At 44.6% G+C, this 16,097-nt stretch overlaps 1 protein-coding gene across 7 annotated transcripts in view; it reads right to left on the bottom strand.

The window, feature by feature from the left end:
• Positions 1 to 386: 386 nt before the first annotated feature.
• The window catches only part of SMCO4 (single-pass membrane protein with coiled-coil domains 4), a 75,802-nt gene continuing 60,091 nt past the window's right edge, over positions 387 to 16,097 (bottom strand). For all 7 annotated transcript variants that reach the window (XM_081281785.1, XM_081281782.1, XM_081281784.1 and 4 more), the window contains one exon: positions 387 to 1,140. In XM_081281785.1, coding sequence (XP_081137911.1) covers positions 875 to 1,054 — 180 coding nt within the window. In that variant the 5' untranslated portion in view covers positions 1,055 to 1,140 and the 3' untranslated portion in view covers positions 387 to 874. The remainder of the gene's footprint in view (positions 1,141 to 16,097) is intronic.

The following is a 16,097-nucleotide window of genomic DNA, read 5'->3' as shown; positions in this document are numbered from 1 at the left end:
GCCAACAATTTGCATCCTTTCAACTAAGAACAAAACCAAGCCTGACCTTTACCTACAGCACTGCTTTGTGTTGCTGTTTGCAAATACAGTATTTAAGTGGGAAAGGCTAACTGGTATAAAACCAGTTGAGGTCATATTCCAATTAGAACTCTCACATGGCTAAAACAAGTCAATTAACACTCACTTTCTGCCCCTCTCAAGACTCCCTCCACAATCTTAAAATGATCTAGCAGAAGAGCATCATTTTCCTGGAAGTGCTGAAGAATAGGGAGTAAAGGGAGGTACAGCCAGCCCCAGGGGAGAGGAAAGTGGAGAAAGGGGCAAGGCCCAGGAAAGGAACCCACAGACGTGCCTTCTGGCAAAACAAGAGAAACATCCTGTTTAAGGCTATTATCTCCTTTATTCAAAAAATAAATATTTCACTTTGAGTCAACATATTTCAAATCACATTAAGCACAGAGAAGACATACAGTCCCTTTGGAAATTGTGAACACGTGTAGGAAGTGGCATGTTCCAAACAATGGGGATGAGGTGAGCACTGATTCCAGCTGCTTCATGACCCAAAGTCGTCCTCTCACCAGGTGGAGCTACATATCGATTTATGAGAGAAACACACACACACGCACACGCGCACACACACACTGCTTTGAAGTCTGAAAGGCACATGAAGTGGACCATAAGGTGTATGGCACGTTTACTGATAAAACGTTCCCTATTCCCTCCCAAGAAAAGTGGAGAAACTTTAATCAAGTCAAAGACCAGAGAAGCAGGGTGTTCCTGCTTAGAGCTCAGCAGCAGGAACATCTCTGCACATGAAAGCCATTTTTCATTTGCTTCCCCCTCCCTGCCCAAGGAGTCCTTGGCAGCCAGGTGCTCACTCGGTGATGGTGGGGCGTGTGGCCACATACACAAACACCACTATCAGAAGCACCACCACAGCCAGTGTGGGCAGCACCACTGTGGTGATCTGTTGTCGGGCCTCCTGCATGGCCTGCTTCCGCTCCTTCTTGTCCTTGGATGTCTCCTTCTTGGGCTTCCCTTTGAGCTGCCGCATCTTTCCTAGAGGATGCAAGACAGTGTGTCCAGAGAGGCCGTGAAGAAAGGTCTACACTCCTGTAGTCAAGACGGGGAGAGAGATTCCTGTAGGGAGAACAACTATGATCAAGAACAAATTGAATGAAAGAAAAAGAAATCACAATGTTAAAGGCAAATGTGGTAAGAAAAGCACTTGCCAATTGTTATGGTTTGGATGTGAGGTGTCCCCTAAAAGCTCATATGTGAGAAAATACAAGAAGGTTTAGAGGTGAAATGAGTGGGTTATGAGACCTTAACCCCATCAGTGAATTAATCCCCTGATAGGAATTAACTGAGTGCAACTGTAAACAGGTAGGGTATAGCTGGAGGAGATGTGTCACTGGGGGCATGCCTTTGGGGTGTAAATTTTGTCCCTCGCATGAGTACTGTCTCTCTCTGTCTCTCCCTCTCCCTCCTCTCTCATCTTGAACTGCTTTCCTCTACTATATTCTTCTGCCCAGATGTTTAGCCCCACCCCCAGCCCCAAGGAATGGAGCCAGCTGCCTATGGACTGAGAACTCTGAAACCGTGAGCTCCCCATATAAACTTTTCCTCCTCTAAAATTGTTCTTGTCAGGTCTTTTGGTCACAGCAGCGAAAAAGCTGACTAAAACACAGAAACCATGGGGGTCTCTGAGAACAAAAACAACCACTTTGTCTCTTCATTTGTTCCTTAACCCCATCATCCAACCCCTCCACCCCAAGCACCTTCTATGTGCTGAGCACCATCTAGGAACTCAGGATGAAGCTTAGGGACTGGGTTTTGTCCTCTCAGAGCTCACACTGCAGGCTGCACTGCAGGCAGTGGAAGATGGGTCTCACCAACAACGAAGGGGGACTGGCTGCGCCTCACCATCTATTCATCTATGATTCTCTTATGGTAAAATTCTGTGGTTTGTGGAGGTGCTCAGGGGCCAGGGGAGTGGGTAGCTTATCATCTAAATGAGAAAGATGACATTTACACCTGAGTGGCCATGTTAGGTGGCAGAATGTCAATTCTGAGTCAGGAAAGCTCTTCTGGATACTTTCCTGACTTCTTGTTTTGTTGTATGGGATCCCAATTTCTTACCACTCCTTTGGTCACATATGGATCCTCTAGTATTTTTGTGTGTCATCCACAATCAGGCAGAATATCTTACAGTGGGATGATTATTGTGCTAGAATGATGCAATGCAGCCAAAAGCAAATATTATTAGGGAAGCACCATTTGGGCAAATGTACAATTTCTATCAGAAAGAAATTAATAATAATATGTTAAAGTGCTCACAAGCACACACATGCTATAGTTTGGATCTGAAATGCCTGATCCCCATCCCATGGAACTATAAGGAGGTGCAGGAACCTTTAAGAGGCAGGGCCTAATGGCAGTCTTCAGGTGCTCTTGAAGGTAATTGTGAGACCCCTGTCCTTTCCTCATCCTCTCTTGCTTCCCTGCCACAAAGTAACCAGTTATGCTGCCCACCTCCCACATCAGGCATAAAAGCAAGGAGTACACCCAATCATGGATAGCAACTTCCAAAATAAATCTCTTCTGTTTATAAGGTGATTATCTAAGACATCTGTTATAGTGACAAAGATAGAAAATTGGTACTGAGAAGTGTGGTGGTGGTCACTATACTTGAGATGATGTAGAGGAGCCTTTGGAACTGGTTTGCAGGAGAAATTTTGAAGTTTGAACAAGCAGGTAGGGAAAGCCTAGAATGCTGTAAGTAGAACCCAATGAGCCATTCTAGTGAAGGTGCAGGAGATCAGAATGCTGATAAGAATGTGGAGATGTTGATGAGAGTTCTGCTGGAAATGATTATTCTATATAGACTAGAGGCAATCCCTACTACACAACAGCAAAGAATATGACTGTTTTGTCCATGACCTGAGACTCTGTGGGAGGCAGACCTCAAAGGTAACTAATCTGGCAGAGGAAATTTCAAGGCAACACAGCAGCCAGGCACCAGCATGGTTATTACTCTGCTTTTCACCAAACATATAGTGGTAATTGGGAACAGAGAGAAGCAGAGCTGAAAGATCTAAAATATTCATAGTTTGGCCAAAAAAGGCACCCATTTAAAGGTACAGCCAAGGAGGACCTGGCTGCTAGAGAGATTAGCACCATTAAAAAGAAGCCAAATGCTTTGCACCAGTACAATAAGAAAGATGCCTGGGGGGCATCTCAGAATCAGCAAGGCAGCAGCCAAAACAAGCTCAAACCTGCAGAAATTGAGATTTGTTTCAAAGACTTTCTTGGGCCATTTTCTGAGAAGAGAGCCCTGGGGAGCCCTGCTTGTCCAGGAACACCTTGGAAATCATCCAGTATTCAGCCATCAAGGCACTCAGAAACTGCCACAGCCTGGTTCAAGCAGTCCAAGGTGCAGATCCTGCTAGCAGGAAACCCTAGCACAGTCAACACAATGCTGGTTTTGCAGGCATGCAGAATGCTAGTGTGATGGGATTATGGAGGCTGCTACAGAGATTTCAAAGCCTAGTAGCTCAGGCAGCATGGTGGAGATGGTGGAGATGTCCCCGGCAGGCAGAGCTCAGAGGATGAAGAAAGGACAGGAGTCTCACAAGAGAGGATGAGGAAAGGACAGGGGTCTCTTTATATCTACATCCTAACATCCTCTCAGTGTTCCACCAGTAGTCCCTGAGAGGGTGTTAGGATGTAGATATAAAGTGTCCCCAAAAGCTCAGTGTGAGACAATGCAGACTGTTCAGAGGTGAAATGATTAGTTATGAGACTAATATAATATTGATCTGTGATGTGAATACTGACTGATAGGATTAACTTAGTAGTACCTGTAGGCAGGCAGGGTGTGGCTGAAGGAGGTAAGTCACAGAGGTATGGGGCATGCCTTTGGGGTACTTATTATGTCATGGTGAATGAAATTCTCTCATCCTGGTTGTCATGTCCTGAGCTGCTTTATCCTGCATTCCCTTCTGTCATGATATTCTGCCTCACCTCAGGCCCAGAGTTACGAAGTTGGCCAACCATGGACTAAACTTCTGAAACCATGAGTCAAGAAACTTTCCTTCCTTTAAGTAGTTCTTATTAGGTCTTTTGGTCACAGCAATGCTAAACTGACTAAAACGCAGGTCAATGAGTGAAATTGTGAGAGTGAAGCCAAAGCTGAGATAGACCTGTGAAATTAAAGATGGTAAGAACAAGGAACACTTACTGAGGAAGGATGCAGACAGTGTGCAAACCAGCCCAAGAGAGTGGCCATGTGGACAGCAACAAGCAAAGCTGAAGGGGTAGAGTTCCCCAGACCCAGGGAGTCCATATTCCACCACAGTGTGCCCTAGAGGATGGACCGAGACAGAATTTAATGTTTGCTCTTGGTGGGTTTCAGTCTTGCTTTGGACCAATCACTTCTTGCCATTTTTTTGTTCCTCCCTTCTTGAATGGGCATATTTACCTAGTGTCTAACCTTCTTTTTGCTTTTTTACTGGGGCTCATAGCTAAGAGTCTGCCCTTTCAGAAGAGAATGTGGAGGTGGTCTCCTGGGCTATGCTATAATAAGTCTTAGGGGACTCTTAGAGAGGGACTGAAAGTATTTTGCATTGTGAAGTGGACTTAAGCCTCTGAGGGCAGGAACAGAATACTGTAGATTGGATGTGGAATGTCTTTCAAAGGTCCATGTATTAAATGCTTGGCCAGCCTGTAGTGCTCATGGGAGATGCTGAAACCTTTAAGAGGTAGAACTAAAAGGGAGGCCTTTATGTCACTGGGGGCATGTCTATGACTGGGATAGTGAGGCCCTAGTCCTGTTCTCTATCTTTTGCTTCCCCATCAGAAATTAGCCTGTTTTGCTATGCCATGCACTGTTGCAGCCATGGTATGCTACACCAACCCCACCTAGGCCTAGAAAAAGTGCGTTCACCCAATCATGGTCTAAACCTGTGAGCCCAAATAAACCTCTTCTCTTCCTTAAGGCCTGCAGTATAGGTATAAAATAAGAACCCCTGGCTTAACCAATTCTCCTTTTCATGTCTTCCAAAGAACTTTCAGACCTACTTGAATTCAAGGCAGATGTACCACTTATTGGCTAAATGGCTCTGAGCAAGTCACTTGACTTTACTCAGCCTCAATGTCACCATCTAAACTTGAGAACAACTTCTATCTTAAAGGATGACTGAAGATCTGAAAAGAAAATGCATACATACATTGAGCTCTGCCTGCCAGAGACATCGCCACCAACTACCCTGCTGTGGCCCTAGCAGAGCTTTCAGAGCTTCTATAAGTCTTGGCCACCACCTGGGAGGGGTCATATGGTAGTGTCCATCCTAACAGGACTGTGGAGTGTGGCACAGAGAAGGCATCACTGAACTTGCCCCAAATGTCCTGTGAGTTAGATGGACAAGCTTTAGGATCCTCATTATAGAGAGAAAACAAGGGCCAAAGAGGAAAAATGTCTTCCCCATGGTCACCCAGTCTGTAAATAGAACTCATGGCTTCTAATTGAGCAAGGGACAGCATCCCACAGTCCCTTCTCTTCCTGACAAAGCCTCATAAAATTGTTTAAAAAGCAACAAAGCCATTACCAGTACTCTGACTCATGGCCATTTCCCTGTGGAGCTAATGGCCTGTCAGACCCTGCAGCTATCTCCCATAGAGCCTTGCAGACTGACAGGCAGCACCATGGCCCAGTGTTAACAAGCACCTGGCCACTCCAGCTAATAGTGCCGGCCTGACTTTCATCCTGCTCCCTTAGCTGCTGTCTGCATCCTCCCACGCATGTGCAGTTGGCATTCAAAGGCACCAGCCTCCACAGTGACCAGCTCATGACATTTATAAGATGCATTCACAAGTTCCCAGAGACTTGGAAAAAGTCTTGAGTTGCTGGGATGGTCAGGACTTAAAGGACAAACAGTCTAAATTCTGCATCCTTCATCAGGCTGTGGTGGACAGCCTCCCTGAGCTCACCTGAGGAGTGGGGAGCAACAACAGAAAGCATCTCTGAAAAAATACCTGAAAAGGGAGAGCCTGTGATGAAGGGACCAGCCAGGACAGAAGCTGCAAGAGTGCCAGGAAGGGGCTGGCTTACTGCAGGAGTGAGGAATGAGGAAAAGAGGGACAGAGGTGACATGGAGCCAAGTTCCCCTAGAAATTTGCAGGCCATGATGAAGAATGTGGCTTCATTCTAAGAGCAGTACAAGGGATTTAGGGGCTTGATACAAGAAGATGCAGGTTTTAAAAAGCTCCCTCTGGCTGGTCAGTGGTGAGTATACCCTAGGTGAATAAAAGGGGAGACTCTGGAGCAGTCTAGGGGGAGGGTCAGTGCTGACAGAGGATGAAGTTATATGCTGGAGGTACAACTGTAGGCCTTAGTGATAGATGGGACAGGGTCAGTGAGGAAAGGTGTCATCAAGATGAGTCTTAATTTCTGGGGCTTGAGCCACTGGATGGGTAGTGATCTCAACTCATGAAATGAGAGAATGGGACATGGGAGGAGGAGAGTGGATTTGAGAAAGAACATTAAGTGCTCTGTTCACACCTGTCCATGTGAGGATATGTACTGGAGACCACCATGGAAATATCCAGTGAGTCAAGACCTGGGACTGGGCTAAAGATCCATATTTGGAAGTCATTAGCTGTTGGATTAGGTAAGATGACTACACTAAGATAGTTAGAGAAAGGGGCCCAGGCCAAAGCCTCCTGCCTGCCTGCATCCTACTAGCTAAAGGTCAGGTGGTGCATTGTTTTTTGTCACTGTGACCAAAATACCGGACAAGAACAACTTAGGAGAAAAATTCTTATTTTAGCTCACAGTTTCAGAGGTTTAAGTTCATGGTCAGCTGGCTCAATTTCTTTGGGGTGGACATGATGGACAAAAGCTGCACAGTTCCTGATAGCCAGGAAACAGAGAGGAAGGGTCTCAGGGAGAAGATAAACCATTTCAGGCACACTTCCAGAGACCTACTTCCTTCAACTAGGTCCTGCTTCCCAGTAGTCCATTTGGCTCAATGGATGAATCCATCAAGTGGATTAACCCTATGGTGAGGTCAGAGTCCCCATGCTCTAATCAATGCCTAAAAACCCCATCTCTGAACCTTGCTGCACTGGGGACTGACCAGACTTTCAGGATATGAGACTCTGGGGGACATTCCAGATCCAAAAACTAACAGGTGGGAAGACACCAAGCAAAGGAGACTTGGAGAACAGGCAAGTAAAGAAGAAAACATGGTATCAAGGGGACTAACACAATCAAGAGGTCACTGCCAAAAAGACAACCAAAATGAAGGAAAAGCAGGACCTACTGGACTCAGCGAAGTAGAGCCTACCATGAGGGCTTCAAGTGAGTTAAAGGGAGAGTTCAGATGCATCACTGAGTGCAGCCTGCATTTCACTGCTTATCTGGGAAGAGGAGCTTGAGCCAGAATGTAAATAAACATGCTGCTTCTCATTGAGAAAGTTTTGCTATGGAAAACACATCAGCTGACTGTGCTTGGCCACTGACTCCCATTGCAGCACTGGCACCTTACAACTGTGGCAATTTGTGATAGCTAGTTAGCAGGCCAGCACCTCAAGCAGCACAGGGCAGACAGCTGGCTTGAGGTTCTGCTGGAAGAACATATGTGGCCAAAAGCAGTTTCCTGACTTTAAGTAATGAGAGAAATCAGAGGATGTGTGAGGGGTCTAGTAGATCAGAAGAAAACCCTGCTGCTGAGAATGCAGGGTGGGTGTCTTAGGAAAGGGGGTAAGAACACAATGGACACTTATACCTGGGAAAGAGGAAAAGCACACCTGAGTACAAGGCAGGTCGGGGAGAGAGACAGCAAGGGCTGCCACATGGAAGAGAGACAGAGGCTTCAATTTTTTTTAATGAAATGGTTGAGGGCTTCAGCTCAGTCTGAGGGGTTGGGAAGCAGCCTTAAGAAAAAGGGGATTACAAAATAATCATCTTGGAGAGAGAGAAAGCAAACTCAGAAAAATTGGTCCTCATGGCTGACATTCTTCTATCCTTACTGCCCACACTCCACCCCTGAGTGGACTGAAGACCATTTCTCCATAGGCTCTGGCCTTCTTGACTGGACCACACAGCCTCTCCTAGGCCAGGGCTGGCTCATGCAGACTCTGCCAAGACCTTGGAAATGGGTGGCATGCTTTAAGAAGCTGGGCCAATTGGCCTCAACTTCAAGAATCTAAATACCACTAAAAAAACTGAAGTTACAGAGATATGCCTAAGTTCCTCCAGGTACTTTTTTCCAATTTGGAGATGAAGATGCAGGCATTGGGGAAACCATTCAGTGCCATATGTAGGAGACAACAGGTAAGCCAGGTGAGAGGAGATGAGAGGCAGAGAACTGATTTCCAAGCTTACCTTTCAACTCCACTCTTAACGGTTTAGTTTAGTCCCTATAAGGCTCTTGTCCTTAGACTATTGTGGCAAATTTCTCTTTCAATGTGAGCTGGCTCCAGTGGACCTGTGTACCTTACATTGATCACACAGCCCTACTGAAAGGACCACTCCAGCTTCATTATGAGGAATCCAAACCTCCACTGTCACAAAATAAGGGAGGAGCAGAACCAAAGGTCAAACCCACATTTGTCTGGCCCTGAAGCTTATAGTCATCAACTTCCTAAATATACCCCACACATCTTCCTGCCCTTTGTCCATCATGGGGACACTCCATTGCTGACCAGCCCCTTGCACACAGGAAACAAAAAGTGAAGCTCACACAGTTCCATCTGGCTTCTTCTCAGTAAGCAGATGGAACAGGATGGACGCTGAAGCCACCGCTGAGTCCTAGTGTTATGGCTGTGAGCACAGTCTGGTCACCCCACTACCTCTAGCCACCCTAACCAGGGAAACGGAAACTTCATAAACACTGGAGTTCCAGCTGGTTCTAATGAAACTTCACCCACTATGCCCCACCCCCATCAATGTGAGCCCATAGCGACTGGTCAGCACTGAAACATTCCAATTGCATGTGGGCAGGAGACTAGGAGGGTACACACACATCCTTTAACACAGAAATTTTTAAGTTGATGATTTTTCTCTGATTACTGCTTTACAGTCTTTTTCTATGTGCATACTGATACACACATGCTCATTGAGTCTTTATATGAACTTCTTTCTAACTTGCAGATCAAAATGTATACAGTATTAGATCCTATTAGGGAGACAGGAGAAAAGGTAAGAACATGGATTGAAAACAGGTTTGAGCCTCAGCTCTGCCACATCTAGCTATAAGACTTTTAGCAAAGTACTAAATGTCCTGACTTTCTTTCTTTGTAAAGGGGGAGGGGGGACGGGAAATCCCTGCATTGTAAAGTTATTGAAAAATCAAAAATAACATATGACATCAACAGGCCATACCAGATACACAATAAATGGCACACAGAAACTTGTAATCCACAGAGAGTAGTCCAGTGGAGGGGAGACTGTTTTTTTTTTGTTTTGTTTTGTTTTGGGGTTTTTTTGAGAGCTCCATAACCCGTGAGTAACACAATCTCCCAATCTTTTCTTTTTGGTGAGTTACCAATCAGCTGTTGGGCAGATGTGTTCAAAGGTTTGATGGAAAAAGTTTGGTTCAGACTAGTGATTGAAAGCTCAGGATTATGTAGATATTTCCCAACTCCCACCATCCCAGACCTGCTTATTCTGCATTGTTCAATATGGTGGTCATCACCATATGTAGCTGCTGAGCATTTGCAAAGTGGCTATAAGCCAAAATGAGCTGTGCTATTGTATAAAATACAAACCAGCTTTTGAAGGATCAGCACCAAAATAAAGAATGTAAAATGTTTTATAAGGATTTTATACAGATTACATGTGGGAACAATATTTGAAATATGGAGTTTAATAAAATAATTAAAATTAATTTCACCTGTTTTCACTGTGGCTGCTGGAAAATTTTCAAATTCTATGAGTGGCCTGAATTACACTTTTTCTGGACAGCACTATGCTTGTCCCATGCAATAAGGAGAACCACATTTGGCCCTCTTGTAAGCTTTGCACATTTCAGGCTCAACCAGCTCATCACACCCCAAGTGCCCCACCATTGCCAACACACCTGTGATCCCTGCACATGCACCTGTACCTCTGCTGATGCAACATCTCTGTTGAAACACCTCCTCCCTGTACACCATTATCTAGCTGTTAGTCTCTCTTATCCAGGACCAACCCTGTGCAAGGCCTTCACAAGTCTCTCTAAGCAGAAGATATGATTCCCCCTTCAATGATATTTCAGCACTCAACTCATGCCTTTACTGCAGCACTGGCTGGAGGCCACTGCCTAACTAGCTGAGCCTCTAACCCTCACCCCCTTCTCAGGGACTGCAAATGTGTCCTGCTGGTAACAATATTCCCCTGGGGCTGGCAGGATGCCCTTCACATTACAGGTACTCAACAAACATCTGCTGCATTGCGCATCAAAGCTGGACTAGTTTAAGACAAGCAGTTCTTTTTAAGCAACAGACCACAGAGTTAGAAAATAAAATCTGTAATAATAAACTAGGTACCACTTATAAATAAATACATATTTCATTCTCACCACAGTCATACAAGATTGATATGATTGCACCTATTTTACATAAACTGAGATTCAGAGAAATACACTGATTTTCCCAAGATCAAAGACTGTTTGGGGACCAGCACCATCTCAACTCCAATGAAAACCCATAATAAGAATGCATTAAGTATTTAACAAATGAACAACTGAATGAGGATTTGAACTCAGACCTGAATTCAAAGGTTACCCATTCTCTATGTGTGACTCCACCATGCCTCCCAATCACCCCACCACTAAGAACAGCAGCTACTGCTTCCTGAGTGCTCACTACCTGTCAGTTCTGACTATGCCCTCTATAAACACACAAGCCCCACAGCACCCTGATCCCCATTGTGCAAGTGAAAAAACAGGCCTTAGAGCTGTAGGCCCAGCTGATCAGTAAATGCAATTGTGATCCTGACCCCATTCTGTCTGGCTCAGAAGTTGTGCTGCTTCCATTCCACACAGTTGCTTCTAAGTGGTCTGAGATACCCCTACAAAGTTTGTGAACCAAGGGACCCATTCATGCCCATCAGCTCCACAAAAAGTGTGAGAGGGCTTGTGTCACTTGGCAGCAGGTAAAGCCAGTCCCTTAAATCAGGCCTGTCCTGATTTCTGGAAGGTATTGCTGCATGAACACCCCAGGCCAGGCAGTCATCCAGAGTTAAAGGATGTGTTTGCATTAAGTCTGAATTTTCAGTATGGGCTTGGCTACTCTGAAGACACCCAGCAGAAGTTGCAACTCTCTCTGCCCACCCCTACACTGTATGGGCCAACAGCATTGAGGCCGCCAAGGACGTCACAGGCTACTGGAGAAGTGCCTGCCAAGAACAGCTTGACCTGGCCTAGAGTCCATGTTAAGTCACTGTGGATCATCAATTACATCCCAGCACACAATCAATGTGAGTATAGTAACCAGGCCCATGGAACAGACTGTTGGCCTCTTCTCAATGTTATCCCCCTAAGTGCCAAAGCTCTCCTGTGATCGGAAAAGACAGTTTAAGATGCAGAAAATCACTGCATTTTTCTTCACTTCAAAATCAGGAACACAAATAAATCAACACACAAGAAGGTGTAATATAGGGAGATCACTGCCATCTCTTCTTGTAGCTGTGTCATTACAGTAACGTGAAACATGAGAAAGACCAAACTGCTCCATGCTTTATGTGACCAGCCCAGGGAAGCTGCCCTGAGTTCAGGGAGACATAAATCCATTCTTGGGAGCAGCAGCTCTGCAGTCCATCAAGTGTGCTTGCTTCATTTTATGTCCTTGGTATTTAGCCATAATGGGCCTGTGATCACTTCACTCCACTCTGCTACAAAGTGGGGACAGGGGGTGGGCAGACTGCCAGGTGTGCTGTGCAAGACGTGATTCCTGACACCCTCTAAGCACCTACTGATAGCACAAGTGCCCTCCCCAGGAACACATATAGGAACAAATGACCACAGGCTGACAGATGCTAGCTCCACTGCCCCCTACTACAGACAGGCCACAGAGGTCTGGGAAGCTTTCCTAGACCTGCAGTCAGTGTGTGTGTTGGGTGTACGGGGATCAGAGCTACAGACAGAAGCAGACACACACGCCTCACACCAAGGACAGAAGGAAGAAGAAAATACATACTTTGGCAATGGCAGTATCAACTACTTCTAAATAAAAATCTGAGAACACAAAAGGACTTTTGGGTGAGTTGCTGAATAATAGACATGAAAAGCCAGGGTTCTCAATAAACTAGATAAGTAACATTTCTTTGGCATGCTGGGGTTTGCAAAGTGCTTTTCTGTGCATCATTCATTTCATCCTCACAGGAACTCTGTGTGTTGCTTATTGTCCTTACTTAACAAGAAAAAGGAGCACATGGAGCAATTAAATGCATGTCAGGGTCCATCCTGGTATTCTAAGGTTCATGACCCTGGCTAACTAAATTAGCCTCTTGGACCTTCAATTATGCCATTGTATAACAGGGATAAAAATACCTACCATTCAAATATTTTTTTGAGCATGTCAATACATCAGGGGATAATGTTGAGGATGCAGCTATGAACCAAATGGTAAAAGTGTTGCCTTTATGTAAGGGAGCTTTCTTTATTCACAGGGAATGTAGGGAGACAGACAATAAATAAACAGACTATATGTCAGATGGTGCTATGAGATGCTATGAGAGGCTGCACATGTAGGAGTTAACTGATGAAGTAGGGCTTCATGAGAAAGGGACCCTGCACCACAGAAAGAAGGGAGTGAGGAAATGAGCTGTGCAGATTCCTGGGAAGACCTTCCAGGCAGGCAGACCAGCCAGGCATGTGCCAGGCCCTTTGGTGGTGCATCCCTGGCACAGCTACAAAGCCATGCTGAAGAGGGTGGAAGGGAGTGAGAAGTCAGAGTGGAAGCAGGTAGAGGACAAAACAGGGGCCACAGACACTTACATTTTATAAGAACTGTGTGTAGACAACTGACTGTGATGGGGGGGGGGTCAAAGACTGAGGCAAGAACTCAGTGGAGATGCCAATGACCCCCTCAGGTGAGATGAGAAAGCTTGGTGCAGCAGATACCATGAAAAGTGGGCCGGTACTGAGTGCACATTGAAGGAGGAAGCTACCCAGAATGGAATAGAGTGTAAAACGAGAAAACAAACTAAAGACTTTGTCCTGGGGAAATGGAATAATAGACCTGGGGTTGGCAGGAGGAAGTGGCTGGAGTGTGGGGAAAGCAGGAGTTTAGATCTGCCAGGTGTGAGGGTCTATTAACAGCCCGTGGAGACAATGAGCAGGCAACGAGATGCTTGTGCCCGCAATTCTGGGAGTACTGGCTGGATTTAGGACTTCAGGAGATGTGGGCACATAAAGCTAAGAGGCTGGTGACTGAGTGCAGACAGGTCTCTGAGGACTGAGCCCTGGTGCCATCCAGTATTCAGCTTTGGGGGAGTCAAGAGTAACCAGTAAGAGGTATGTGAGGAAGAAATTAGGAAAAGCACAGTGTCTTAGACGCTAAGTGAAGGAGATGCTTTAACAAAAGGAACTGACCATTCAGTTTGGTCACAGTAGGACTTAGCAACTTTGAGAAACAGTGCCGGTGGATGGGGCAGTGGAGCAGAGAGACTGGAGACCCAGAGCATTTGACCCTTCTCAAGACTCAGCAAATGAGAGCACACTGAGGAATCAGAGGCAGAGTACCTGGGCCCAAATCCACATTCTTCCATTTATCAGCCCTGTGACCACAAGCAGGTCACTTAATCTTTATGTGACTCAAGATTTCTCACCCGAAAAACAGGGTTAGTAATTGTACCTGTTCTCTGATATATGAGAACAGAATCTGGTATGTGTTATGTACAATGTAAGCATTAGCTATCATCACCATTACCAGGAGTAATGGCAAAATAATTGCATGTGAAAAAAAATAAGTACAGGAAGAAGATCATCAGCTTAGGAGGCCAGGAGATGTTGGAAGACTGAAGAGAGATGAGTCATGAAATAGCTGTCCAGGTGGGGACATGAATGCCCTAGAGAGCTGTGTGTCTGGCTCACAGCATAGGCCCACCTGAGGGTAGGGTCACACATCTTAAAGCAAGGTGGCCAACTGCACAGGTGCAGGTAGGGAGGAGGTGAGGCTTAGACTGACTCAGACCAGCAGGGAAGAGAGAGAAAGATGATGGCGATGGCAAAGGACCTGACATAGAATCTTGGAAGCTAAGTGAAGGCAGTGCTTTGAAGGAAGAAAGAGATACCCTATTGCTAGTCAAAGAACTCATGTGACCCCTCTAGGGCAATCTCCCCTCTCCACAGCTTTCTGTTCCCCAACACACAGAAATCAGCATCAGAAAATGACTGAATTCTCAATCCTGTGTCTTCCTCTAAATCCCACCCCTCCCTTTTCTGTTCAAATTTTACTATCACATTTCTCAGGCCAACTTATAATCAGATGCTTTATTGCTTGGTAAGAATATGTCTAGGTTCTGAGCTACCTGGAGAATAACACAACTTTGTTTTTAACTAGTTGACTTGAAGCAATTAAACCATGGAAAGCACAAAGATGATGACTAAATAAGAAGAAAATGGCTTGAAATTCTGTAAGAGGCTCTTCTTCTTCTTCTTCATAGTGCTGGGGATTGAACACAGGGCATCACGTGTGTTAGGTAAGCACTCTACCACTGAGTTACTTTCCCAGCCCCAAAATGGCTTTTGAACAGTTATATAACAACAAACACAACATAAATTGAAATACAAATTTACAAATATGTTCCACTATATACTCTGTTATTTTGTTTTATTCTGTTAAAAAAAAATAACCCAGTTCAGGTGCAGGTTAACAGATAAATGGATAAAGAATGTGAGGAATATACACAATTGAGTTTTAATCAGCTAGAAAAAGGAATGAATAAATTATGGTATTTGCTGTGAAATGGATGGAACTGGAGAATATCATGCTAAGTAACATAAGCTGGACTTAGAAAATCAAGAGTTCAATGTTTTCTTTCATATGTTTTCTCTCATAAGCTAGACCAAAGTAAGGGGGGAAAAGAAAGGAAGCCATGAAAATAGAAGGGAGATCAGCAGAGTAGAGAAAGGGATAGGGAATGGTGGGGGGGCAGTAGGAAAAGGGAGGAAAGTGGAATGAAATTGACCAAATTATGCTATGTACATATATGAATATACCACAGTGAATTTCACCTTTATGTATATCTATTTCTATAAAACACCAATTTGAAAAAAGAAACTATGAATGAATAGAAGCATGCCCAGTAGAGGAAGGAGAATAGAGAAATGGAGAAGAGTAGGAAAAGAGGAAAGACTAGAAACCAAAGTGGAGCAAATTATATTAAATGCATGCATATCAAAATGAATCTCAATATTATGTTATTACTATAATACACTAATAAAAACATTAAAATTTTTAAAAACCAATAGAGATGGCAGATTAACACACACACACACAACACACACACACACACACTGTGCTGGTCAGAGTAATTTTACCATTAGCCAATGAGGTGTGACCCAGAGTTTAACCAAAGGGCTAAGACGACCTGCTATAGTGAGGACTATATCTCACTGATTTAATACACTTGATAGTTAAAGCATGGGGCCTGGGTGAAGGTGTGGAAACATTAAGTCCAGAGGTCTGTATCAAAAGGGGTATGAGCTACATGTTAAAGAAGTGCTCGATTTAGTTGAGGCTTTAAAAGACAGATCTCGAACCAAGAGCTAGAAGTTATAGGGAGCCAGACTGGACTGCCTTTGAGGCGGGGAACTCTCAATTTCTGAAGAAACCAGGCAGAGTTGTGAAGGTGAAGGGGATGCTATAGATGAAATTCAAAAATCAGATAAAAGAGCGATGGACCTCAGAGCTGATGTCTCTTACTACTCTGACAGTCTTTTCTACCTTAATGAATAAACTGTTATGAGAATGTAATGGTAATAATGTGTGAACATGCTCAGAAAAGTAACAAGCTCTTCTAAACCCTGTCATTCCTTAGATGGCAATTCTTTATCCAAACCCACAGATACCCTCACCTTCATCTGCTATTCAATCAGGTACTTTAG

This window comes from Spermophilus citellus (genome assembly GCF_964194105.1).
Source record: "Spermophilus citellus genome assembly, chromosome: 2".
NCBI lineage: Eukaryota > Metazoa > Chordata > Mammalia > Rodentia > Sciuridae > Spermophilus > Spermophilus citellus.
This window is presented reverse-complemented; position numbering and strand designations above follow the sequence as displayed.